Below are 27,429 nucleotides of genomic sequence, written 5' to 3'. Positions count from 1 at the left end.
CCAGTGCTCATTCGTGGAACCCAGCCCTCCCCTTCCGATTTGTTTCGATTTCAGTCTGTCTACTAACGTCATGATGACGTTTCTTGGGTAGAGGTCAATCTGCCGTCCTATACCTGCAGCACGTGCAGCATGTCGCCACGGAAACAGGCTGACTCATTATTAGCGTTTGAACGCTGGCGCCGTTCTCGTACGAAGACATTTTTTCCCCCCACTACAGATGGCGGCACTTGGTCATGAGTCGTGACGTCCGTTGTGGGGACGAAAAACCTTCTTCCCTGTTTGCACCGTGGCATACCTAGGCCTGCGGCAATAAATCGTTGTGCTCCGACAACGCTGTGTTTTGCGCAAAAAAAAAAAAAATTCTCTTCCAGTAGTGAATATTGCTACGATGTGTCGAACTTTGCCGCAGGAGTCATACCGCAGCCTTGTCCCGCTAGCGGCAAGAGTTACGACGACAATAGTGAACGCGACGACAATAGTCAACTTATTGGTAGCATGTTTTAATCTAACCCAACAATGGCGTATGATGAGCAAAAAACGACACGTATTTTACGTGGTGCAGATCTCACTGTTCATTTGACTTCTTTTTGTATACACGCCTGTCACCTCACCCAGTTCTTTCTCACTGAGACTGACACGCAGGTGACATGCCAAAGACTTCGCGATAACACGAATTATAAATTGTTAATTGCTTACAATATTCGCAGTCAATCTGAGTGCGAATAACCCGCTTACCCGTGCCACCCACACGCGTACTGCAGCAAGTAGGCTTTGCCGCGTGCATACTTTGTGTGTGGCAGAGTACGCTTTACAGGCGGCATCCACGCATGTGTTGTTTATCTTCGTGGACCCACTTCCTCGCACTTGGTTTTATAAAATTCGACGTCCGTAGCGCGATACCTACGGGATGGTTCAGTAACCATGTAAAAAAAAGATAAGAAAAACACGCTACGGAAAAATACGTGACCAAATACATTTTTATCCGCACGTAACTTTTGCCACGTACTATAAATAAAGTTATCGAATTTTAGTTGGAAAATAAATTCTGAAACTATGAACATTTCCAATTAAACAGCATTCGCTTAGCTGTTACTATTGTGGTGGGGAGTATCTTTTGTAATGGAATGGAACCAATCTGATTTGGTTTTGAGAAAAATGTTACGTTGATTTAACAAATTTCAGAGTTCCATTCAAGTAATTCTATTGATTTTAAAATGAATTTGATAAAATCACTTTGTAGTATGTGCCAGACGTTTCCTATAGATAAACGCCCTTTGTCACAAATTGTCAAATTTTTTTGTAACACGCTTTTATAAATAAAATTGTTTGACACGGTTACTGAAACACCCTGTACATGTACGCTACTTAGTGGGAGTGTCAGGGTTTTTGACGATTGACATGCAAGGACAGAATTAAATAAGAGAGGTCGAACACAGAGAATATCTAATGCTTCCGTAATTTGATAATTGCCATCTCACCGTCAGAAGTTAAACCAAAAGAGACAGTTTATTGATCGATCAGGCGGCGTTAATTAATCACTAACTACGCGTATAGGTTTAGTAAACGTCCCTCTTCGCCATGAACGCATTATAGGTGTATCTGAGGCGAGACCTTCGGCATATTCCCTGGGTGGGTTTTTATGTGCCGTATTGCTGCATTATATTTCGTCATAGTATATGAAAAATCACAAGTATGGTACGTGGTATATACCATGTACCATACTTGTGATTTTTTGCCCATGCAGCATTTTAGATGTGATGTGCAGCCGCATCATCTGCATCTGTCATTTTCTGAAATTTTTGAAATATTTGGAACCTTTATTATCTATTTGCTCGAGTAAATATATAGCATGCTAGTTAGGCAAAGATCCCAAACTCGAAATAACCGCCTCGTAGCACATAGTCGTTTAAGAAAAGGACCAGATGTTTATGCCTCATTGTAAAGATAATTTTCAATTCAATTCACGTGAGGCTAATTACTCCGAATCCTCGACATTTTAGGTGAGCTCTCCTTCTCATGCGTATCGTTTGGCACCCGATTCAATGAACTGGATGGAAGACTGTAGGTTCCTAATTATTATACATGCCCAATGCATAGGATTAATATGCGAATGGATCACTGAAGCTCAAGTCTAGAGCGTGTCACGTTTGTCTAGGTTTAAAAATGAATCTCTGCGTTCATATAGGGGACACACAGGGAATCCCGGGATTTCAACCGTGTTTGGGTGCTTACACTGAGGAACATAACTCATTGGAAACGAGAAACCTGGCTTAGCCCCTTCTGTATTCTTTTTGTATCCTTGTATCCTGTTCTCTCTCTCTCTTCGTTGTACCAAAAAGATATCTTGAAATCAAATTCTAGCGGTAATGTGTGTAGGTATTGAATAATGTATGACAATAAATATTGCACAAACGCATGCATTAGAGAACACTAATGTGTGGCACATGGACACGATCATGTCGGGCTGAGAGTGGACCAACACGGCATGGCATGCATGTTTGATGATGAACCGCATGGGTGGAGCTCTCCGATAGGTCAGCTATTTGGAGGGCGATTATACAATGTGCCAAAGGGAAATCTTCCTGTCTGGTCGGTTCTGTTGCAAGATGAGCGCAGGAAGGGAATAATTACGTCATTTAATATTTAACCTCGTATAGCAAAATATGTCACTACCGTTTGCGAACCCAAGTGGTCTTTTTTTTTTATTACACTCTAAAAACTGAACTTCACCGCGTAGCACGATCTGCATCAACCATTGCCACGAACGATAGGATTATCGTTTATTCGAAGACAGAGCCTTTTGTGTCAATTTGGATATATGATCATTGACAAAAAGGCGTACGCCCCACTGTCTCCTCGAATCAGAAGCGATGACCCTATCATTCGTGGCAACGGTTGGCGCAGAGCGTGCTATGCGGTGAAGTTCAGTTTTTAGAGATTATTATTATTATTACCGTTGTTGTTACTGTTATGTTTGACACGGTTTCATTGGTATAATGCTGCAGTTAAAATAACCACTCTCAGAAGTAGCCTATTACGAGAAGAAAAAACTGTGTTTTTTCATCATTTCTTAAATTGCGCCTAAAAGCAAATCTTTTCTCTGCCCCATTATTTTCATCGTTTTATCTCTCTCCCCCATTTCCCGTTCCCCCTTTCCTTTTATGAATCTGCAAACTCTATATCTCATTTACTGTTCTCATACAAAATCTTACACACTATAGTTGACACAGCACAATATGTTTCCGTCCTCACCTTTCACAGTCAGGGGAACGTAACCTGTTAATGTCTGCAGACGAATATGGCTAGAGCTCATTTTCAATCGAAATAAAAATTTCCCAGTTTCCCTTCCATTCGTTTCACCGAGCCGTGAATCTTTTCAATATGAACATTTGCGCAATAGGTGACCTTCAAATGTGTGCTTTGTGTGCACTGGCGCATATTGTGTCACGTAACTTCATTGTTCGACATTCGACCGGCGGCGTTCTCTGTAACGCACAATAGAATTCAAATCTTCATTAGCCAAGGGCGACTTCAAAGCTCGTACAATGCACATTGTAATTTGGTAAAGCAATACAGCTTTCACGGTAATCAAAATGAGACTCTCGCTCCTGTAGCTGTGTCCCCCTGTGGGGTTGTTTTAATTTAACGTGACGGTGACCAATGACAAAAAAAAGAAAAGATACGACCAATATTTATGACCAATTTGCGGCCAATAATTGCCCTGTAATGCAGTATCACATTTTGTGACGTAGAATTTCTTAGAGTATAGAAAATTTTGTAGAGTTCTTTCCAGTCGTTTATGCGGTTGACAATCAAGAAATTGCAGGCAACGTTGCGGCATTGCGACGAATAATGTAAGTAATTAATATAGTTAAATTATTGATAAAATTAAGTTCATGTAAATTATTGGACTGATAAGATTAAACTAATACAATTACTATTTAAATTGATGTGATTTATTAGCTAAAATGTCGAATTGTGAAAATAGTTTCGAAATTACATTGAAAGTCGCCAAAGTAAATTCTACGCCCAAGACCTCGCGGGCTCCTCAAACGGACAGAATCACCCCCATCCCTTTATTTATTTATTTATTTTTTTCAGAAACGCACGCGTGTTCGTACGGGTACGTAGTACGCTTATCTGCAATGACTTTTTCTTGTTACTAATGACGCAGTGTGGCTTTCTTCTTTGGCCCGAACCATGCCATGTCATTACAACCGAGAGTCCCAGCGCGGTGACATCTGTTCCGAATGCCTGTTCCCGTACATTGCGTCATCAAATTCAGAGTCTTCGGGCTCCGTTCTGTTTGATGCCCTTGTTTTCACCCACATTTACCGTAGAAAGTGAAACGCCAACCAATATTTTCTTCTTTTTTTTTTTTCTTTTTCTCTCTATATCTGTCCATCTTATGATTAATCATTTTGCGGTACTCCGCACCTCTTTCGCCACGAACATTTTTAGTTATAGAAAATTAATTTCGAATTGAAAGGGACGGTACATTTTCTAGTATCGTAATGCCACACACCACAGTGATGTAGACTCCGTATTTCACTGTATTTCACTCCGTGTATTGCATTCCGTACGAGTTTCTTCTTGCCGGTCCTTGCCGAGGGCACCGACTGAAAAACGATTCCGACGCTTAACCATCGATCTCGACGGCAATTCACTTAAATCTCCACAAACACGATGCCGGACATGACGAGACAAAGTTAGCCTATTTATAGCCCGAAGTCATTGCATAAAACCGCCGACATTCGTCTGCTGCGATGACAGCGGCGGCAGAAATGGCGCTCCGTTACCGTGGCAACGCTGGCGCGCCGCGGAGCGTCACGTGACCTCAGCCCTGCCTCTGCAGAGCCGTCTGCTCCGCCATTTGCGATTTAGCCGTCGGATAACGAGGTTGCCCATTTCCAGAGACGTAGTGACGTGTGCTCTCTAGTGCCATGGGCGGGGGCGGCTATCTCCTCCTGGTAGTCAGCCCACCCTGGGCACCGGAACACAAGGAACCTATCTTACAGCGTGTCGCAAAGGGTGAGTGTGTGTGCATCTCTGATAATGTTGCTCCCGGATTACTTTCCTCCTCGGATGCCTCCTTCCCGGTTGTGATGCGACAGCTTGCAGACGATGGATTGCGTGTCGCACCGGCAACGTCATGTCGAATCACGTACCGTTTCAGCCTTCCACTGGATACAAGTGACATCGCTCGCAAAACAGGCATCAATTCGTTTCGTTTCTTTGTAAATGCTCTCTGAAGTTGCACCTCGCTTACGTTCTTAATTCGCGGTAGAAATATTAAAGCGTAAATTCCCTTTCAGTCGCGATCAATTTCACGTATTTCTTTGCGCCTTGCAGGCTTTCTGCCAACCCGCATTAGAAGTCCCGCATTACAAATGCAGTGGCAACGTCGCCGAGTTGCAGTACCTTTGCATGGTTTCGAGCTGCGCGAGTACCGGTGTATTTCAGGGAGTGGCTGTCTCAGGGCGCTGATTTCTTCTTGCGACAGCGCAGTTCGGAATGCGACAGCGAAAAGGTTGCCACGAAGGGAAAGATCCGCCTAACGGGCAGGCACAATGTCGCCGGTCAAAGCCGGTCTGCGTGAAAAAAGAGCTTACGTATAAATCTCCAAAATCTACGTTTATTGCGAAGCTTAATAACTGTACGGGACCTCAATGTATCCGCTTTTAAATCCTGCGCATTGTCAGTTGAAGAAGACGAAATGCGCGTGACATTTTTTATATATTTTTTTTAGTGTAGAAGTGGGGGGGGGGGGTTATACTACAGTCGCAGCTCCAAAATCAGACGAGGAGCATTTATGTCAAAATTCGGCTGTTATAAACCCGATTGTACCGCAGTTCAATCGAACTATACACGTCAGGATCTATAACAGTCGATCAGATTGTTCAGCTACATTACAGTACGTTACTGTCACATCGCTACTTATCGATTATGTGTTCCGTTGTTCGCACGAAAATGAACTTTAAAAAAAAAAACTTAATTGAAAACTTATTTTTTCACTCCTTTCTGGGGTGTCATGAGTCAATTTTGAGAGCTACCCCCGTTGAGCCGGTCTTCGCCATATTGATCGCACTGCTGTCGCCTTCCTATACAGCCGTGCTTACTTGAGTTGTCAATAAAGGTTTGTATCGTCTGGAATTGCGCGTGAAAAACGTACTGGTCTCATTGGACTCTCCTATTTCGAAAGCTGACGTTGTGCGACAGAAGGCGTTCAACTGTACCGCCGCTATTCGCCGTATCGGTATGACTGACAGCAGAATGCGGCAATAAAGGAAAAAGAAAGCATAATGCGGTAACCCTCTCTTCGGGATTCCGTTTCAGAAGTGTAGTTCTGCTTGCAAATAAAGGCCCTCCGCGATATGTGACTAAAGAAAAACAAAAAAGGTGAAGCGACAGTATACGCGAGATCATGGCAGTGGGAACTGTTCAAATTGATGATGATGAATAGGTGACTGTTCAAAAACTGACATCTAAGAGTCAATTCATAAAAACGTCCGACACATTTTTTTTTTTGTGTGTGTGTGTGTGTGCTTTTTTTACCGCCGCGTACGAGTTTGTCTCCTGCTCACAAAACTGCTCCTGAAAGCAAAAGCCCTATACATTGTTGTTCTCTTACAAAGGACTTCATCAACTGCCAGAATTTATCAAGTAGCCTATACAAGACGCCATTCAGGGCGTTATAGATGCACGAGCTCCAGAGCTCGTGCGGGATACATTGTAGCGCATTCCTGTTTCGAAAATGACTACAGCACCTCCAGTAGCGCGCACCCTCGAAAGTAAAAGATAGCTATACAAACCCTGTCGCACGCTTTCTCATGACGCTCACAGTCACCCTTCAACATATTTCAGTTAAATACAATACATGCCAATTAAACTTTGCGCGGCCTATAAACGGGTCGTCGGGGCGCAGCATCCTTTGCTGTGTTGTTCCCGAGAAGATACAGTTACAGTTGGCCCACATCACGCGTCAAAAATAGTACTGCAGTTTGTATTGCCATTCGTAGGACGGCAAAATTCAATAAACAAACATCAGCAAGCGTTGCGCTGTTCCATCCTATAGGGTTGGCAATGCAACTATACTGTTAGCAATACAACTTTATAGCCTTCGCTTTCCCTGACATGACGTTACTGTCAGTAACTTCCGGTATCTGTTCAGACAAGCTGTCAAGCCACGAGAGACAAAACTTGCTGAGTACTGTTTAGTTGAATCTCAAAACAGTCCTCAATCTCCTTTAAACATTTGTCGGATGAGTTTGCCATTGGTATTTTAAGGATGGCGTTCGTAACAACACGTTGGATCACCGAGGGGTCGTAGCGGCAGTTCCCACATCCGTAAATGGCTTCCAAACGCTGGTTTGTGAAGTACCAAGTAAGCACGAATGTCGCATCATGCGCTATAGTGAAGATTTGTGATGCCACAACCGGATCGTCCACGTATACGGACACCGTGCACCGTTCTTTGGGTTTTACATACCGGATTGGAGGGAGAAGGTGCGGTCAGCCTGCTCTGAAGTTGCGGCTCGGTGCACCCAGGGGAGGGTGAAAGAGTGTGGGAGGGAGGGAAAGAGATGATGGTGGCACAGGAGAGGGGGGTGCTAACCCTCTTGCTCTGGGATTTGGGCAGTCCGAGAGGACTACCCACCACAGAAAACATGCAAGCATCCCTCAGTAGTCTTCATTTGGGATGCTCCCTGTACCACGGTAACCGCCAGGATTATTGGCGAAGTTACCCCATCTACCGGATTGGTTTGGTTTGATTTTGTTTGACAAAAGAAGAGAAATACGGAGAGATTAGTTCAAATCTACGTTGAGCCGGCTTCTTCAACACGCTTTGGGGTGGCTGGTTTCGCTACCAGATTTTTAAAAGGACGTGTGTTCCACCAGCGTCCCGAGGAAGGAGACCACAGAGTGAAACACGGCTTGCCGATAGACGTCTGGCCAGTCTCCGAGTGCTTTCTTGATGCAAAGACGCGACCCCACCTAGATAAAGAAAGTCTTATCGCTTAAACAACTCGACGTGGCCCTGCGTTTTCTTTCGTTCGTTCCTTCCTTCCTGTCGAATCTTGCTGATGTTTCTGGCCAGACACGTGACGTATTCATTAAGAGTCCGCCAATCACGACAGTGCTTTCGGCGGCCGTAGCTATGGAGACAAGCCGTCATCAGCCGCATGAGCAGCTGCTGCTGGCCACAGAAACCCTGCGGTTGAAATCGTTCGCGGCGATCGGCTAAGCGGACGACATCCCGACTTTATATCCGTATATCCACACGAGCGACATTTTCCGAAACACTCCAGCGGACGATGCGCAAAACGTCATTGCTTTCTGATGCCACGTCATGTCTTTTCGTGCTCTTCTAACCGTGGAGGACGTACGTCCAATGGCTCAGCCACAAGACATTCCGTAGCAGACGACAGAGCCGATGGGTACCATCGGCTCTGTCGTCTGCTATGTGTCTGATCTGCTTCGTGCGCAGTGCGCCAGTACCGATACTCCGGCGCTGTGCAAATTCTCAACATGGAAGCATTCGTTCCGTGGTTGTGGCCGGAATATGGCTAGAACTCATTTTAATTGAAATAAAATTGTAACAGTTGCCCTTCCATTCGTTTCCGAAAGTTGTGAATCTCGTCGTGTTTTTTTTTTTTTTCAATTTTTTTTTTTTTTCAGTATGAACGTTTGTGCGATAGACGACCTTCGAATGTGTGCTTTGTGCGCACTGGCGCATATTGTGTCACGTATAACTTCATATGTTCCTCGCTCCAATTTTTCTTCCACTGGAATATTCCTAGGGGACGTCGCTCGCGTGGATACACGCAATATGTCTACATGAGGAGGCATTACGCAGGCTTTCTTTACCTACACTCTTAAAAATGAACTTCACCGCATAGCACGCTACTAGCCAACCATCATCTCGAATGATATCGTTATCTGCCCTGGGGGCTTAATCGCTTCATCGTCGTTACGGTCGTTACAAGCTAACGAGCGGCGGGAAATTCAAAAAGGCGGGCGGGAAATTTAAAAAGGTAGGCACGTGATAAAACACGTGCACGGTGCTCTTTGCGCGATACGTGGAGGCCGTGCTACACGTCACGCGCAGTGTGTCACGTGCCCACCTTTTTGAATTTCCCGCCACTCGTTAGCTTGTAACGACCATAACGACGATGAAGCGATTAAGCCCCCTGATTGGTTGAAAACGGGAGGAGTACGCCTTTTTTGTGACAATTATGAACAGCATAAGTGTCACAAAAAAGGCGCACGCCTCCCTCTTTCTACAAATCAGGGCAGATAACGATATCATTCGAGATGATGGTTGGCTAGGAGCGTGCTATGCGGTGAAGTTCATTCCTAAGAGTGTAGGCAGCGTTGCAAGGATGTCCGTTGATGTATCCGTCCAATGCACTTCCTCGCCGCTGAGCAGTATGTGCTTCGTGTCCTCCGGCATTCTACATAATGTGCAGTCTTGTGAGGAGGCGATCCCGATACGGTGTAGCAACGCGTGACCAAGGTGAACGTTCAAGCGGAACCAGGCCATGGTCTGGGCATCCTCGAAAGTATTCTATATGCGAGGATGGGGATCCATTATGCGGAGAAGTGCAAGTGTGTGCGTGCCGATGTAATACCCTAGCCACATATTTATTTATTCTTTTATTTTTTTGTTTAAGGAATAGCAAGCCGGCATGCTACATGGCTGACCTTTCCCCTTTTATGTTTCGTTTTCCTTTTTTTTTCTGCCAATAAATCCCCCAATAAATCCCCCTAGCCCCATGACAAACTTAATGCATTAAACGGAATGGCATTTACTTCACCTCCTAACCAACCATCATCTCGAATCACATCCTTCTCTCTCCTGATTTGTTCAAAACAGGGGGCGTACGCCTTTTCTGTTACAATTATGTTCTGCATAATTGTCACACAAAAAGGCGTACGCCTGCCATTACCATACCATTCGAGATGATGGTTGCTAGGAGCGTGCTATGCGGTGAAGTTCATTTCTAAGAGTGTAATATGGGACTGTGAAGTTTTTTTTGTTGTTGTTGTTGTTTATTTCGTTTAACGCCGCGAAGCAACTGTGGCTATGAGCGGCGTACAGATGTGGACAGATGGAGAGGGGACAGCAGGAAGGAGTGGGGGACAGGGGGGGGGGGTTAGTATGCGTCCTGGGCCGACTTCAGGGGGAACTGTGCCGACATTCGTCCGGAAGGTCTTCGGAAAACCCAGGGAAAACCTCAGACAGCACAGCCGGCGACAGGATTCGAACCGGTGTCACCTCCCAGACTCGGCGTGGAGACTGTGAAGTAAAAGCGTGAAATGTAGACCTCACTCTGTGACGTTCATTTACCCACAACACATTCATTCATTTCATTTCATCCATTCATTCATTTGCCCACGACATTAATTTAGCCCCACGCATTTAGTCCCTAAAGGAACTAATTGTTGTGGCACTACATCTTGTGCCCAATTTTTTTTCTTCTTCTTCTTCGACTATACTCAGCCTCAAGCCTCAGCGGTCGATCGTAAAGAATCGTTAGTGCCAGACAGCACGAAAACCGCGCAGATAAATAAACCAAATTTCGATTCATGACAGCCGCTCAAACAAATAACAGCCACGACTTTCCCAGCATAGAATTATTCGCGGAACAGATGTCTGCCGTTAGTGTGACAAAGCTGACGTTCTTACCCACGAAAGCTGACCTCGAAGTTTCTTCCTAAAGTCAGCTCGCGCGCTAGTTTGCGCACACGCGCGGTACTCGCGGAATCTCATTACGGCCAAGGAATAACGTCTCGTATCATATAAGCATGACTCGGCGCTTTCCCCCTTAACAAGTCTGTCCAGCATAGAGCTCGCAACGTATAGAAAGGTTAGGAAAAGGAACCAGGCACTCGTAGAATAATTGGTCACGCTAGCACAGCGTTTCTGCCTTCTGTACGTGCTGCGCCGTACAAATGGCGCATAAAGACGGGCTCTGGCAGCTCACGTTGCCGTAATCGAGAAAATGGATTGGAAACTTAATACGCTGTCACGTGGCTTGACCCTGAGAAATATGGGACGCGGTGTCTCCGCAGTGAATATACATACCGTGCCTATAAGAAAGACAACGAAATGTTTGACGCCTCGTCGCTTCTCTTTTTTCCTTTTTGAGGTATATACGCAAATGTGGTATCCTGAGAACAACAACTTTATTTTATGATGATAATGTCATGCGTCCTAAAAAGCGACGAAATATGATTAATAATAATAATAAGCCCCCGGAGTCTACACTCTTAAAAATGAACTTCACCACATAGCACGCCCCAAGCCAACCATCATCCCGAGTGACATCGTTCTCTCACATGATTTGTGGAAAACGGGAGGCGTACACATTAGCATTAGGGAGGCGTGACAATTAACATTTCTGCATAAGTGTCAGAAAAAGGCGTACGCCTCCCGTTTTCAACAAATCAAGGAAGGGAACGATATCACCCGGGATGATGGTTGGCTAGGAGCGTGCTATGTGGTGAAGTTCATTTTTAAGAGTGTAGGGAAGTATGCTCCTAAAAATGAAGCTCACCGCCTGGCACGCATGGCGAACACCTTTTTTTGTGACAATTATGAATAGATTATTACATAATTACATAATGTATATTTTGTACATAATTGTAACATTTTGAACAGAAAAGACGACACGACACAAGCAGCAAGATGCTTGTGTCGTGTCGTCCTTTCTGTACATAAGTGTCACAAAAAAGGCGTACGCCTCCCGTTTTCAGCAAATCAGGGCAGATAACGATATCGTTCCAGACCATGGTTGGCTAGGAGCGTGCTATGCGGTGAAGTTCATTTCTAAGAGTGATAAACGAAACACTAGGCAGACACACACGAACAAGGTTGACAAAGTAGTAGTGTGTCTGTTGTACGTCTGTTTCGTATATAGGAAACAGACACACGCGGACAAGTAGACAAAGTAAACGCACACGGACAAAGTTGTAGTTCATCCGTGTGTGTCTCTTTCGTACTTTCCTAGTCTCGTGGGTTTTAATAGCATGAGTTGGAATCACCAGCTCGCTTGCTTTTTAGCCATTCTATATGATTCGTATTGATGATGCATTGCATTGAATTCAATTTTCAATTCATAACGACGAATAAGCGATATCGCCCCAGTAGACGATGAAGAAGAAAGACACACATTTGTAAGACAGCGCAGACGCTATTTTTAGGAAAACGAATCAAATCTACGGTCCTCTGCCACATTCCAAAGTCAACAGCCTCTCTCACACATTTCCGGCTTTTTTCGCGGTGTCTCGTTGTTTCTTTCCGCTGCGCGCCGTTCAATTTTAGAAGCCGCGACGCATTTTTCTATCAGTACATGGATGAGCTAAGATTATACGAAGCCGTTCGTATAATGAGGTTCATCTTAGATACCGCTCAGTTCAGAAGAAAGCCATCTACAACACACGACGGCCGTAAGAAGAGCAGAGGCTGTCGCATTTGAAATCACGTCACACTTCTACGCGTGGCCGCAAAATGAAACACGTGTAAACGCACTTCTTCTACGGTTCGCTTTGCGGCAGATTGCCAAAGAGCAACGGGGCCAAAAAAAGAGTATTGGCATCCACGAAGTCAGCGAAAAAAAGACAAAACGATGCAAGAAATGCAAACGGGCCGTTAGAGAAGACGGCAAACGAATCGCGTAGTTAGAAATTCAGAAAGGATAGAAAGTAATAAAAAGTGCGTTCTTTTCTTAACTGCAGATCGATTTCGCACTATACCCGTTTCTGGATATCGATTCATTTTGAACAACCTCACGCGTCTGAGAGGATATCTGGAAAGGAAGGGCCAACGAAGGTGGAAAACGTTCTCACAAAGGAAACGGGAGCCCACGTTCATGTTTTTTTTTTTTTTTTTTACGCCGTTGTCTCGTACTACGGGACCACGTGTTATAGCATGCCGATTAGAATTTTTCTCTAAACTGTTTTATTTTTTATTTTTTTCGGGAGAAATCGGGCCATGCTCCAGGCAGGAATGTGCATCGAAGAACGTGACAATAAAATTGGATCCCTGCAACTCCTTTTCGTACATAGACGAGGACCTCCGAAATCTACAACCCCATTAGCCCACAATGTAGTGTTTGCTCACGTTGGCATCGGTTCTATACGTCTCTGGCCAGATACCATGCAGCACCGTCACGTACTGCTCTCCTTCGTGGAATTTCCAGGCCCTTTAATAGAGCGGGACTAAAATTATGACCTTCGTGTCTTGGTGCATCGACATGAGGTACGTACTATCCACAGATTAGGTGCCAGATTTCCTCATTCGTCGCCGCCAATGTGTGACGGGATTTGAACACGCACCTATCTGATCGCCGGTCAGGTGTGCCTCCAATTACACTACGCAGACATCGCGCTCTCGTCAACGTACCAGGGCCTCGTTCATGAAGACACGGACACCGACATTCACTCTGGCTCATTCTCTCATACATTTTCCTCCATGCTCGCTCACATTTATTTATTTATTTATTTATTTTGCCCCAAGGGCCCTTACAGGCATTACATTAGGGTGGGAAAAACACAGTTGCAGTTGCAGTACAGTAATTGCATAGTTGCAGTAGAATCAACAAAGCAAAATAAAATAAACAGTGAGGTACGTGGAACATTTTGCAATTGGGAGAAAACAAAAGAAAAGAGGACACAATACAAAAGGAAGTAGTATACAATTGAGCAACGCGAACATACTCAATACAACAACAACAACAAATAAACCGTGACTATGGCATACTCAATACACTTTGCAAGTAATCTAAAAAAACGATGATTGATTGATTGATTTGGTGCACAAACCGAGACTGGCGACATTTTAATCGTTCGTTCAGTCTCTGCAATTTACGTCAATACATGTGGTTGTTGTTGTTGCTATTGTCTCTGTTTCGAGTTCGTATTTCGAAGTGATCGTGCATAGAAGCGTTTCCTCCACGACTTGTCCTTTTCTTTCTTTTCTTTTTTTCTTTCTTTCTGCGACTACTCCGAACTTACTGATGATGGTCATCACAGTTGTCTCTTCCGTGTAACTCTGACTCATTCGCAACGCAGTTTCCGAGAGCTTTACGGTTGTAATGACCTGCTTGTGACAGAAACATTCGAAACCTGGCTGTGCAGGTTTTTCTTCTCTTTTTTTTCCTTCGTATTCCTTGGAGCGGTCATCGACTTTGTCTCCTAAAAGGAGCATTATAGGAACACAATGACCCGTCGCGTTGGTTTACATATTTTCCTCCGCACGCCAGCGTGCTGCACTAGTTCGTCAATTTTGAAATGAAATTGTTTTTGTCATTTCATGACATGTAACGCTTATCGGGTGCGAAACACTCTCATAAAATGGCGAAGCGTACATTAATTAATTTCTCTCGCTGGTCATTTCAAGCAGACGTAGGACTTTATTTTATTTGAGTTCAGTTCATTTTTATTTGCTTTCTATATTCAATTACAACACTTGAGGCTAGCCCAGGGTCAGCGTCAGCAGCGCACTTCACATTTCACACGTACACAATCGAGCACAGATCTATCAGAACATAAGAGGCAATGCACAAGACATACAGAAGCACGTACAGTGCATGCGAAAGCACGAAGATAACTATAGCAGCCTTGTTAGTGTTTATATGTTGTTCTTTTAAGAAGTGACGCTTATAATGGCCACTATATGCTCACCAACTGCAACCAGACTTGCGCGTATTTTAAGTATTGTATTTAAAATATTATGTTTTAAATATTTTATTTATTTAGTATCTTACTAGTTACTTTTTTCAAGTAGTATTTTGTACTCTATCTAAAATACTTTTTTGTCTGTATTTTCTACTCAGTACTTTAATTACAATAACGGTGCGTGCTCGAGCCACCTGTCGTTATACTAATCATCGTTCACCACTTAATTACCACCTGCGCTTGCGTGCCTGTTGAGCATTAAAGGACGTTCCAAAGTCACATTATTTGTGTTACATCCTTCTTGGAGCTGCACGTACTGTACGTGCAACGTGATCCTACGTGAAGGACTTCAATGCTCCTCCTGCCAGTCACAGTGACAATAGCCTTTTCTTGCCGCGACTTTCTTTCTTTCTTTTTACGTGCAGCCTGCCGGAGGCGAGCCACATCGTCATTTGTGGGCTGTGACGTAATGAAGCTCCTATTTACGTAATTTGTATGGTAACTATGACAACTCCCTACTTCTTAAGACGACCGCAAGGGGGCAACTGCTGTTGCTCCTCCAACGAAACGACAAGACACGTTCGTATTTCGCGTGCAATTGGAAGGCTGGAAAACCTTTTCTTTTTCGAATTCGAATTTGTCGAAGGTTAGGTAACCTTCTAATTGAAATCAGCCATTTACAAATAAATTTCATTGCACAATAATTACAGCCGAGCTCTTTATTGTTTGCCACTCATTATGATAGTAGTCTCGCGATGTAAAACCCCAATTTATTGAATAATTAATTGCTTCGTTACGCTTCCATTATTATCGCTGCTGCAAACTGTAACACACATCTGTTGTATAGGAACCGCGATTCATTTTTTCTCCAAATACAGTAATAATAATAGCAGTAATATTAGTGCTGTTATTATTACAGTGGTATTGCAATAAGCGAGTCAACAAATTCAATTAACTTCACTTTTTATTTTAATGCTGCCCATGAATGAACCCTGCCCTAAATAATGACGTACCGCATCAAAAGAATAAGGCCATCAATGAGAAATCAATCACCGACCAGCTAGCGCCACTGCAATCATATTGATATTGTTACAGTCCTGATTGCAGATGAGAATAAGTATCCGTGACTTACAAAAAAAAATGTCTCTAAATAACGGTTAATCACATATTGTGTCCATTCCTCGTAAACAATGTGACAAGGAGCGTTGTACATGCATGGCGTGCGTGGCCTATAGCATGTTCCCCTTTTGTCACAACAACCAATAAAACGTCCGCGTTGGAGAATCGAGCGTTATGCGAGGGAAAATACGTCCGACAGGTGAGACCGCGGCGTCGTGAGGGCCATTTCGATACACTCGTTTCATGGGACATCCTGGAGCTGTCGACTGATTCTGAGATTAGGGTTCTATTTGAAAGAAAGGAGGTTGCGCGTAGATACCGAACGCAAAATGTCATTTGCAGAACGTCGTATACTTTTTGATGGCGAATTCCTTTGGCAGACCTGGGTTAAAGTTTTGTCCATGGAAAGCGCTTTTTTTTTTCTTCTTTTTTCTGTAGGCAGAACCACATTCTTAAAAATGAACTTCACGGCTTAGCCCGCTCCTAGTCAACCATTATCTCGAATGATATCGTTATCTGCCCTGATTTATTATCTGGCTAGGAGCGTGCTATATTGTGAAGTTCATTTTTAAGAGTGTGGAGTGTTCCATTGCAGGAGGCGAGGTAAAACGTCTCCTTCAGCAAGGCAAAACTTTATGAGTTAATGACCCACCAATTTACGTGAGGCAATGCGGCGTGCGACAATTGAGCACTCTTAGAAAAAAAGGTGGAGCAATTACACCTTTTAGGAAGTAATAGTTGTCGCATATGTTGTGCCTAAAAGGTTGCAAAGTTCTACATGCTACCTACGAATGATAGGGTTACCGCTTCTGATTCGGTGAGCGAGGGGTCGTACGCCTTTTTGTAGCAATTTGGATATACGATAATTGCTACAAGAAGGCGTACGCCCCTCTCTCTCTCTTCAAATCAGAAGTGATAACCCAATCATTCGTGGCAGTGGTTGTCGCACAACGCGCTATGCGGTGAAGTTCTGTTCTGAGAGTGTAAAGCCACAGAGGGTGTACTAATGCACCCGTGTCCTTTGACCTTTTTATTTCCAAGGCCTCCTGGTACAACAGTGCACCCACCTTTCTGGGCCTAAACGAAATTGTGGTTTAACTGAATTTCCCTCACACCCGTTACACATACCAAGATGTTCCGCTAAGGTACTGTAGCTTCCAGATTGGGCATTTCGTTGCTCAAGTGCGGGAGTTCGGGGACCCGGGTGCACTACACTGTTAAAACAGAACTTCACCGCATAGCACGCTCCTAGCCAACCATCATTCCGAATGATATCATTCTGTGTCCTTATTTACTGAAAATGGAAGGAGGTGCCTATCTGGGACACATTATGCATGTCTCAGATAGGCTCCTCCCCCTGTTTTGAACGAATCATGACACAGAATGATATTATTCGGAATGGTGGTTGGCTAGGAGCGTGCGATGTGGTGAAGTTCTATTTTAACAGTGTAGTACACCTTCTGTGGCTTTATCAAATCGGATTGAGTAGTTTCTGACGAAAGAAGCTGGTACCTAATCTATATACAGTATCTTTCTTGATGGACTACAAATAGTCACGTGAAAGGAGATAAATTGCACTCTTAAAAATGAACTTCATCTCATAGCATGTTCCTAGCCAACCATCATCCCGAATAACATCGTTCTCGCCCCCTGATTTGCTGAAGACAGGAGGCGTACGCCTTTTTTTGTACCAATTATACGTACATAAGCGTACCAAAAAGGCGTACGCCTCCCGTTTTCAACTAATCAGGCGCGAGGACAATGTCATCCGGGATGATGGATGCCAGGCGCATTCCTGTTCTCTTTCTGGAGAATGTGGGTCTTGCTCAACGACTTCTCTAACACTTTGCACTCCCCGATGAACTCACGCACCCTCTACACATCTCCACCCTTCATCCTCCATCAGTCTCCGTTTCATTTTTTTTCTTTTTTCTATAGTCGCGACGACGCCCAGTTCTGTGTGGCCAACAACGACGAGCCGTGTGTCCAGTGTGTACTGGTGTCCGTCCTTTTCGGGGCCTTTTATCGATTTTAGAGTCAGGAAATTCTATACGAAGAAATAGAAAGTAGCGTGAAAAGGCGCAGTGACATGTGCCAATACAGTATCGGCGAAAATCAACGTCTCTTCCCCCCCTCCCCCAGCGCGATAAAATGGCGGCACGTACCTCAACCTCCCCTGCGTTACCGTCTTTTACTGCCTGTTTCCATTGACGTTCGTCGAGGGTTCTTGTTCGCTCCCGTAATTTCATTGTGCCGCAATCCTTTTTTGGAAGGCACACACACACACAGCTATGTTCCTCGCTGGGTTACATTTGCTTAATTCAGTATGGTACTGGATCGTTTTACGCATCTGCCTTTCATCCTCGAAAGACAGCGGAAATGCTTTGCACGCTCCTGACTTTGCACGCATGCGAGGAGCAGGTGTGCTTTCGAGGAGAAGAGTACGATCGACAGAAGGGAGGCTCGTTTGCGTTTCGGCTATGCAAGATGAGTTTCCGTTATGTAGGCTAAAATATAGTTTGCACAATCGATTGCTTCCCTCTTGGCACCCTGGACGGTCAGCATAAGCCTCTTTATGTAAATATGGAAGCAATGTACACATCACGCCGACTCACTGGTCAATGTCTTTCGCGGGACAGATCAGCCTAAAATGGTCTGATGATCACTAAAGGACGCAGTGACTTAATTTTGGCTAAATCTAGCATTGTTATGGGCATAATTTATTTATTTTTTTAAATGTAGAGAACATGACTACACTCTTAAAAATGAATTTCACCGCATAGCACGCTCTTAGCCAACCATTATCTCGAATGATATCGTTATCTGCCCTGATTTGTTGAAAACACGGGGCGTACGCCTTTTCTGTGACAATTATGAACAGCATAAGTGTCACAGAAATGGCGTACGCCCCCCGTTTTCAACAAATCAGGGCAGATAACGATATCATTCGAGATAATGGTTGGCCAGGAGCGTGCTATGAGGTGAAGTTCATTTTTAAGAGTGTAGGCGTTGTTTACATGATGGCTTTAATTAATAACTTTCCGGGAAATGTTTGCAGACTTTTTCCAGGGCACTTTTATTTTAATTTTTTTATAAGAGCGTACATTCCCCTCTGCGACAGCAACTGTCACCTCGCACTCCAAAGCCCATACGTGTCACTCTACTTAGCGCCATCATTTCGCTGGAGGAAAAAAAATGCAGTCGAACGATTTTTATTTTTTTTTTACTCGTAACCTTCGCTCTTAACGACCTCTGAGAGAATGAAGAGTTGCGGAAACCGTTCATGCAAGGACTCCCATTTTCTTTCCCCCCCAGCAATGTCACAGCAGGTCATTTGAGTAACAATCCTCGTTACCGCATTATTTCGGTCCATTACTTCAGTCTAGCTCTTTGTGCCGATTTTCGCCCGTGTCGTAATTTTGTACTTTGAGAAACGGTTCCGCGCTCCCCAATGTTTTCTTTGCTTTTAAGTTTTAATTTTCCTCTTTCTTCGGCCGTAATATATCAGCACGAAACGACTCATATTTTTTCCACGGTCTTGCAACAAATGTAGTGCAGGGGCGGGGTGGTCATTTTATTCCATTAGCGACGGTATGCTGTGGTCTGGGTAGTATATTGGTTCTTGCGACACATTTACTGCATTAGTCTTTACTTCTATATGTCGGTACTGTCGGTACATCCGCGCACTTCATGGTCAGGGGAGTTTCGAAGAAGGTTCTACGGGCCTTCAACGTGGAAGAACAACGACAATTAAAGAGGCACACAAGTGCAAAAAAAAAAAAAAGAACTGTAAGTGAAAATTTTGCATGGAATTTTTGCAGTAATAACATGCGTTACCCCTACCCCTTTACATGCCCGTTATTCAACCTGGAACAGATACATTCAATATGTACTTTGCCTCTGTTTTCCAGACAGAAATACATGATGACGATGATATGAATGAATCACGAATACCGACATGTCACGACCCCTTTAAAGAAAATGTGAAGGCCAGGACCATACAATGAATACCTTTTCGAGACGTTATATATACTGGGTATTGTTTACGTATGTCGGTTGCTGTTTACCTGGAAGTGATTTTTACGAAAGCTAGAAGCAATTGCTGATGTCCGGTGAGGATTCCTGCACGTGAAACTGAGTGTCCTTGAGTGACATCTCCGTCTTTCGCGCCTGTGGCAGTGAAACACCGCAATCATCATCATCATCATCAAACTAAAGGCGTTGTTGTTTCACGAAACATGAACATTCTAATCTTCGAAGGACAGTGCATTGTAATTTGTCGTGATGTAATTTGTCCAAATGTGCAAATGTGCGGTGATCGATATTAGTCGCGATGATCCATTGGAGTCTCTGGATCTTTTCAAAACGTACTCTCAGTACACTGGATTCCGTTCGATAGAACTTCATCACAACAAATAATTCGCCTTTCTATTCATTTCTGTATAGCAATTTTAAAGGACGAACATTTTATCACTCCCTCAAACCCCTTATCATTATTGTTTTACCAAATTATCATCATTATTATTAAAAATATTTTACCACGTTCTGTATTCACGACGCAGCCTTCGTTTGAAACGTTGACTCTTATCACAATTACAGCTGATTTAGCCTATAATCCCTAACTATACATTAACAATATGTGCCTTCATGATGTGTATGTAAGTGTTGCTGCCATAGTGCCTTCATTCCAATCGCAACAAGTCTCACGCGTCCATCAGTCTCGATGCTTGTTCCTTTGAAATGTCCGTGCATCTCTTTCCGCGACCACTTCTAATGTACTACCCTCTACTACTAAAGTACTAAAGTAAAGAAAAGAGTACCCTAAAGTACCCCCTCTACAGTCGCAACTGTGTCCGATCCAAAATGTAAGCAACACGTTACAACAATATACACGCATTCGGACAAAGAAGAAGAGAGGGTCGTTGCAGTAATTCCCTCTGAGTGGGAAGGCTTCACCGCAGTGCATCTCCCTGCTCGTGCAAGGATAGCGAATCCCCGAATGGGGGACCAAGGGAGAATATCCGCCAGTAAAAGGACATTTTTCTTTCTTAAGCCATCCCTTGGATGGGGAGGATCATTCTTTTTCACCCCCACGGTTTTATTCCTCTCGTGGGGTGCGTTTTTATATTGTTTTCATTGTTGCGTTTTATGGAGGTTGACGAAGCCATTGTGTGGGCTCTACTGTACGCGATGCCGTTCAGCTTCATTAGGCACATCTACTGCCCTCTTTTGTGATATTCCTAAGTGACGTGGCCTCTCATCACTATTTGTTTCCTATGCAACCCTGACTAGTAATCATAACGGCGTAAGCACACTTAGTTAAGCCTTCAAGAATTCATGGAAGGCCTATGTTATGGAGCATTCTCACTTGGTTGAAACTTTTGAACTCCATCGCTTTAAAGGGGCACTAAAATGCAAAAACAAGTTCACTTCAAATGACGTTACACGCTATGTTAATTTCGAACTTGTTATCATAATTAAAAACTCACCGACATGAACTCACCGACTCATTGACATGAACATGTCATGTAGAAAAGAAGTGAAGTATGGTTATACAGGTATAGGGAAGTCCGTGCCAAATTTTTTGTAGGTCGTATCCCGAACGTCAAATTACCACAGGGAATTAATCGGGATACACTCTTAGAAATGAACTTCACCGCATTGCACGCTCCTAACCAACCATCATGTCTAATTATATCGTTATCTGCCCTGATTTGTTGAAAACGGGAGGCGTACGCCTTTTTTGTGACAATTATGAACAGCATAAGTGGCACAAAAAAAAAAACGAGTACGCCTCCCGTTTTCAACAAATCTGGGCAGATAACGGTATCATACGAGATGATGGTTGGCTAGGAGCGTGCTATGCGATGAAGTTCATTTTTAAGAGTGTACAGCTTCTAGTCTCCTATCACTTTTAGAAAAAAGAGTGGAGCAGTTACACCTTTTAAGATGTAATAGTTGTCGCATATGTTGTGCCTAAAAGGTTGCAAAGTTCTACCTGCTACCTCACTCTCACAACACAACTTCACCGTATAGCACGTTGTCCGCAAACCATCATGCCACGAATGATAGGGTTATCGCTTCTGATTCAGTGGGAGAGGGGGCGTACGCCTTTCTGTAGCAATTTGGATATGGGGTAATTTCTTTTACCACCCTTTTACGCCCTCTATCAGACGCTATGTTCACCTACACTCTTCAAAAATGAACTTCACCACATAGCACGCACCTAGACAACCATCATCCCGAATGACAACGTTCTCCCCCCTGATTTGTTGAAAACGGGAGGCGGAGCCTATTTTCTGTACATTATGCACGGCACAGAATAAGCTCCGCCTCCCGTTTTCAACAAATCAGGGGGGAGAACGTTGTCATTCGGGATGAAGGTTGGCTAGGAGCATGCTACACTCTTAAAAATGAACTTCACCGCATAGCACGCTCCTAGCCAACCATAACCTCGAATGATATCGTTATCTGCCCTGATTTGATGAAAACGGGAGGCGTACGCCTTTTTTGTGACACTTATGCTGTTCATAATTGTCACAAATAAGGCGTACGCCTCTCGTTTTCAACAAATCAGGGCAGATAACGATATCATTCGGGGTTATGGTTGGCTAGGAGTGTGCTATGCGGTGAAGTTCATTTTTAAGAGTGTATGTGCACTCTAGAAACAGAACATCACCGCATAGCACGATGTGCGCCAACCATTGCCGCGAATGATATGGTTATCGCTTCTGATTCGAAGCGAGAGGTGGGCGTACGCCCTTTTGTGGCAATTTGGATACATATATGAAAATTGCCACAAAAAGGCGTACGCCTACCTTTCCCTTCGAATCAGAAGCGATAATCATATCATTCGCGGCAATGGTTGGCGCACAGCGTGCTATGCGGTGAAGTTCTGTTTTTAGAGTGTGGTGAAATTCATTTCTAAGAGTGCAGGTGGTAACTATACACTCTTAAAAATGAACTTCACCACATAGCACGCTCCTAGCCAACCATCACCCCGAATGACAACGTTCTCGCCCTAGATTTGTTGAAAACGGGAGGAGGAGCCTATTTTGTGCCGTGCATAATGGCACAAAATAGGCTCCTCCTCCCGTTTTCAACAAATCAGGGGCGAGAACGTTGTCATTCGGGATGGTGGTTGGCTAGGAGCGTGCTATGTGGTGAAGTTCATTTTTAAGAGTGTACAAGTTACCACTTTTTCAGGCCCTTTTTTCTAAGAGTGTACATTGCAATTACTTCCAATTTTAATCCCCTGACCCTGAAAGTTACTCCCCAGCGCTGCAAATAATGCCTAAACTTAGCATTAACTTAAAGCAGGGTTCTCGCAACGCATCTATAGTTCCTGAAAGGACAAAAATTACTCCTTTTTTCCCCCTTAGTGTCTAGACGATCAACTTCTTTCCGTTTTCTACTTGCGAATATCTTCGCTAACGCATTTTCGCGCTGCGTTTTATTATTACTACAGTGTTCGCGCGATTGAAATGAACTCACAGAAATTCTTTTTCTCCGAGCTCTCTTTTCAAGCCGTCCTATATAATAGCGTGCCTCTCCTAGCCCAATTTTGCTTGAGCATATTCCCTTTCGAATGGCGCGCTTCGCTTTCCCGAGCCCGCTTCATATGGGGAGGGAAAAAATACAGCCACGAGTCGAAGAAGAAACACAAATGCCGGGCAGGGGTAGAAGACAAATTACATCGTTTCTGCGCCGCCTTTACATAATGCATATCGAAGGAAGGCATGAATGGGGGAGGGGAAGTTATGGACGAGCCCAACACTCGTTCGTTTTTCGTTGTTTTCGTGCTCTTTCTCTTTTCTGGGGTTCTTCGTTCCGTCGAAGCCAAAATGGTAACGCAGTACACAAAAAGAAGTTTAGTACAATGTGATCGTGAACTCTTTGATGCACGCTGTTCTACGGCATTAGCTCAATTCATTCGTCGAGCGTAAAATGTATGTGCCCCTTTTCGGAATGCGTTTTCGTCTTACTTAAATCTTATTCTACTGTACATCTACCTGTTCTTGTTGAACACATTTCCCTGAGTCTGGGGAGTTATACTTACGCAAAGGACAGACGCAAGAGGACGATCCTACCTCAGGGAAACTCAGGGGCTCAGGGAAAGTCATAACGGTCCCAGACTTCTGGTTCTTGCAATTCGTCTGCCTTGATGAGCTACATCCAAGCAGCAACGCAAGATACAAAAAAAAAAATTCAAAATATGATATTAAATACCAATAGTACAATGTAATTAAGATAGGGTATAAATACAATTACTTACAATTAATTAAAATACAGGGCACTCGACGCCATCTCTCGTTCTAAACATAAGCGTGCTGTATAGGCAGCGGTGGCAAGGTAAAGGCACCGGGAAGGCTTTCGTGCGTTACATGTATTTATTGTTGTTGTTGTTGTTGTTGTTGATAAGCGTGCGTTCTAGAACCAGCTTATCTTCTCTTTGCAGGGCTTCTGTCATGGGACGTAAAAGTAACGGGGGCGGACTTGACATCTGCCGAAAAAGCATGCCTGTCCGTCAAAGTCAGTGCTGGGCCGCGCAACGGTAAGACTTCATTATTCATATGGTGATACTTCAACTAAGTCGACGAAAACTACTTTGGCAGTGATTTCACGTGGCCAGCGTCTGATATTCCCAACAAAGTGCATTGCAATATTTTACAATCTACGTGTGTCCCACGCTGCAATCTCATAAAAATATTGTTTCCCAATCTATCCACGCGACTGGCAACATTGCTCCTCCAAGGTCGATTTTCGTCTCCTCACTACGGCTGCTAGCAACCTTGAAACGTGGGGCGGAGGGCGGAGACAGGCTCCAGAGCTCTCGGTGGCGTCACCCACTCTCGAAACAGACTGAAACCGTAAACTTTTGCGGGTTCCTTCGAGAACCCTTGGAATCGCTTAAAGTTCACTGCCAGCATTTTTTTTTTTTTTTTTTTGCGTACTGAGCTCTTGACTGAGGTGATCTATAATCCGAAATGAAACAATATATATATATATATATATTATATATTTAGGCCGTAGTGGTACTTTAATGACACCTGCCGTTTTTCCACGTAGAGCTGCTCATCCAGCACTCGACGGAAACCCTCGCGCTGGAGGTGCTACTCCACCCGGAAGTGTCCACATTGCGGCAGTGCTTCAAGAATATGATGATGTCCGGCACAGTGCACAAGCATGTGGTGCACGCAGGATACGCCTTCGCCGGCTCCGGAGATTGGATCCTGCAGGACGGGGTCTTCGGGCGCAAGGACATGGACGGCGTCCTCGCGCAGCCTGAAGTTCAGCAGGTGCTGAAGAAGCAACGCCGCTATAAACTTCATGTGCATTGTGCGGCTGAAGGTAGGGAAGAACCCTATGCTAGAAAGTCAGTCTGCTGTCTGACGGGCAATATTATAGGGTATAGGACAAAGAGCGTCACTTTTTGTTTGCCGCACAGGCGACTTTCGCTTACAAAATACGTGGTTCTCACTGAAGTTTTGAACAAAATTCTAGGGTTTTTCAAGGACCTTTTAATGCTCAGCCTTCATTTTGCCTGGGATGGAAAGCACAGTTTATGACCAAAGCTTCGATATTTTGCAAAAATATTTACAAACTACAGGTATCACATGAGGGAACACACGGGGACTGCACAATAGTGATCAGTTCATAAATGTGATTGACGACTCCTGAATATTAAAGATCACAGGACAGAAAGGAAAGCTGATTAATATCACGGAGGGTGCTGTTAATTTCTTGTTGCTGATTTCTATTGCAAAGAGTGTCCTGTGGTTTCGAAACTCCAGACTCCGGATAAGCGGAATTTGCTCTAGCAGCTCCTTCCATGAGAACGAGAGAAAGGTGCAAAATTTATGGTTTTCAAGGACTGTGAAAAATTCCAGGGTTTTCCATGCCTTCAAAATGGCATTTTCGAATTCCAGGGTATTCGAGGGCTTAAAGAACCAGTGAAAAAAACAGCATGAAAAAAGAAAGTTATGCTAAATTATACAGGGTGTCTCAGTTAAGCGCAAAAGGGCGTTATTAATTAGTGTAGTTCATTGGTGTAAAAATGTAATTCATTGGTGGTAAGAGAATGGAAGAGCGTCGTTTTGCGCTTAACCGTGACTATCAGCGACAAAAGTATGTCAACCGGAACCAATTAATTACTGCAACAAATGGCCCACTTCCGTGGCAGATTTTTCTCGAAAAAGTGTCCACTGAAGGTCCCAAAAAGAGTATAGTACTTATTTTAATGCCAACGGCGCCCTGCTTTAGAAGTCATGTTTTTCACGAAACTCATTTGAATTTGTATTTAAATAATAAGCGCCTCCCAGTCATTCGCAGGGTACGGAGCTTGTAGGTGGTATCGGACAGATACCTGTAAGAAAGAAAGTTCTTGGATTGGTGCACACGTTCGCGAATTATTTAGCCCGGGGATTTAACTGAGACACCCTGTAGAACAAGAGAGAACTGATGTTCTGAGGCTGGAACAACATAGAAAGGACAAACCTGCTGTTGTTGTTCCAGTTGTTCCAGCATCAGAACATCAGTTCTCTCTTGTTCAACAGTTGCCGCTAGCGTCGATCCCGTCGTATGAATGTGTGTGTGAGTGAGCAAAAATGTAAGAGTGAAAGGAGGATGAGTGAGAGAGAGTGGCTGGTTTGTCCCTTCAGATGACGCACCCTTGGAAGTCGCTGAGAAGGCGTGTTAGCTCGCTCAATTGGTAGAGCCCTGGACCGGTAATCCAGAAGATGTGGGTTCGAGTCCGACAGCTGGCTAACCTTTTCAGTGACTTTCATCTTTCATCATCTTTCACCCTGTAGGAGTCACGCCTTCTCTCCAGAGTGTGCTCTCCCAAGCTATGCACTCTGAGAAAAACAGGAGTTATGTTGGAGAGCAATTACAGCTTCTAATGTCCTCCCATTTAGTCCCCCCTTTAGTCCCCTGAGTCCGGAATTTACTCCCCAACACTACAAATAGTTCCTAAACTTCTCATAAACTTTCGTGCACTTAAAATCGAATTATGTGACAATACATCGAGTCCCCGAAAGGAGTAAAATTAGTCCTTTTCCCCTTAGAGTGTGGTTGCTATCAGGACCGTAATTAATCTTCTCAGGGTGTGCATACATATACGTACGCTGTCGGCGACGTAACGTAGCATAAAAGCTCATTCCATAAACCTTCCTCTCCAGGTGCTTGGACACAGCCGGGAATCTCCCTCAACCCAGCAGATATCGCCGACAGCTTGGCAGGGTCCGGTCCGTTGTTGTCCTGCCTGGACGAGGTGCTATCCTGTCCCCCTCTATCAACCCTCTTGCCTGCGTCATCCGTCGTGGGCAACATTCGATTCCGTCGTCCCACCCTGTATGTGTTCCCCGGAGGTCAAGGAGACTGTGCGTTGTTTGGTGTCAGCGGGTTCACGCTACTGGTCGACGGCGGTTTTTCCCGTCGGCCGTGCTTCTGGGAGTTCGTGCGCCACCTCGATCGTCTGGACGCTCTCTTAGTGACGCGATTTAATCAGTCCAACGTGTGTGGCTTAGCGGCACTCGCACAAAGAAAGACTATTGAGAGGGTGTACCCGCAGGTGAGTAGGTTGTGACTCACATCAGAATAGAAATCTGTTGTTGTTAGCGTTTTCAT

General features: G+C 44.2%; 1 protein-coding gene across 2 annotated transcripts in view; it reads left to right on the top strand.

The window, feature by feature from the left end:
- The first annotated feature begins 4,894 nt into the window (after nt 1-4,894).
- Nucleotides 4,895-27,429, top strand: part of LOC135370903 (microtubule-associated protein futsch-like) — a 48,265-nt gene continuing 25,730 nt past the window's right edge. For both annotated transcript variants that reach the window (XM_064604810.1, XM_064604809.1), the window contains exons 1-4: nt 4,895-5,031; nt 24,260-24,355; nt 24,871-25,152; nt 26,982-27,373. In XM_064604810.1, coding sequence (XP_064460880.1) covers nt 4,944-5,031; nt 24,260-24,355; nt 24,871-25,152; nt 26,982-27,373 — 858 coding nt within the window. In that variant the 5' untranslated portion in view covers nt 4,895-4,943. The remainder of the gene's footprint in view (nt 5,032-24,259; nt 24,356-24,870; nt 25,153-26,981; nt 27,374-27,429) is intronic.

This window comes from Ornithodoros turicata, chromosome 10 (genome assembly GCF_037126465.1).
Source record: "Ornithodoros turicata isolate Travis chromosome 10, ASM3712646v1, whole genome shotgun sequence".
Taxonomy (NCBI): Eukaryota; Metazoa; Arthropoda; class Arachnida; order Ixodida; family Argasidae; genus Ornithodoros; species Ornithodoros turicata.
This window is presented reverse-complemented; position numbering and strand designations above follow the sequence as displayed.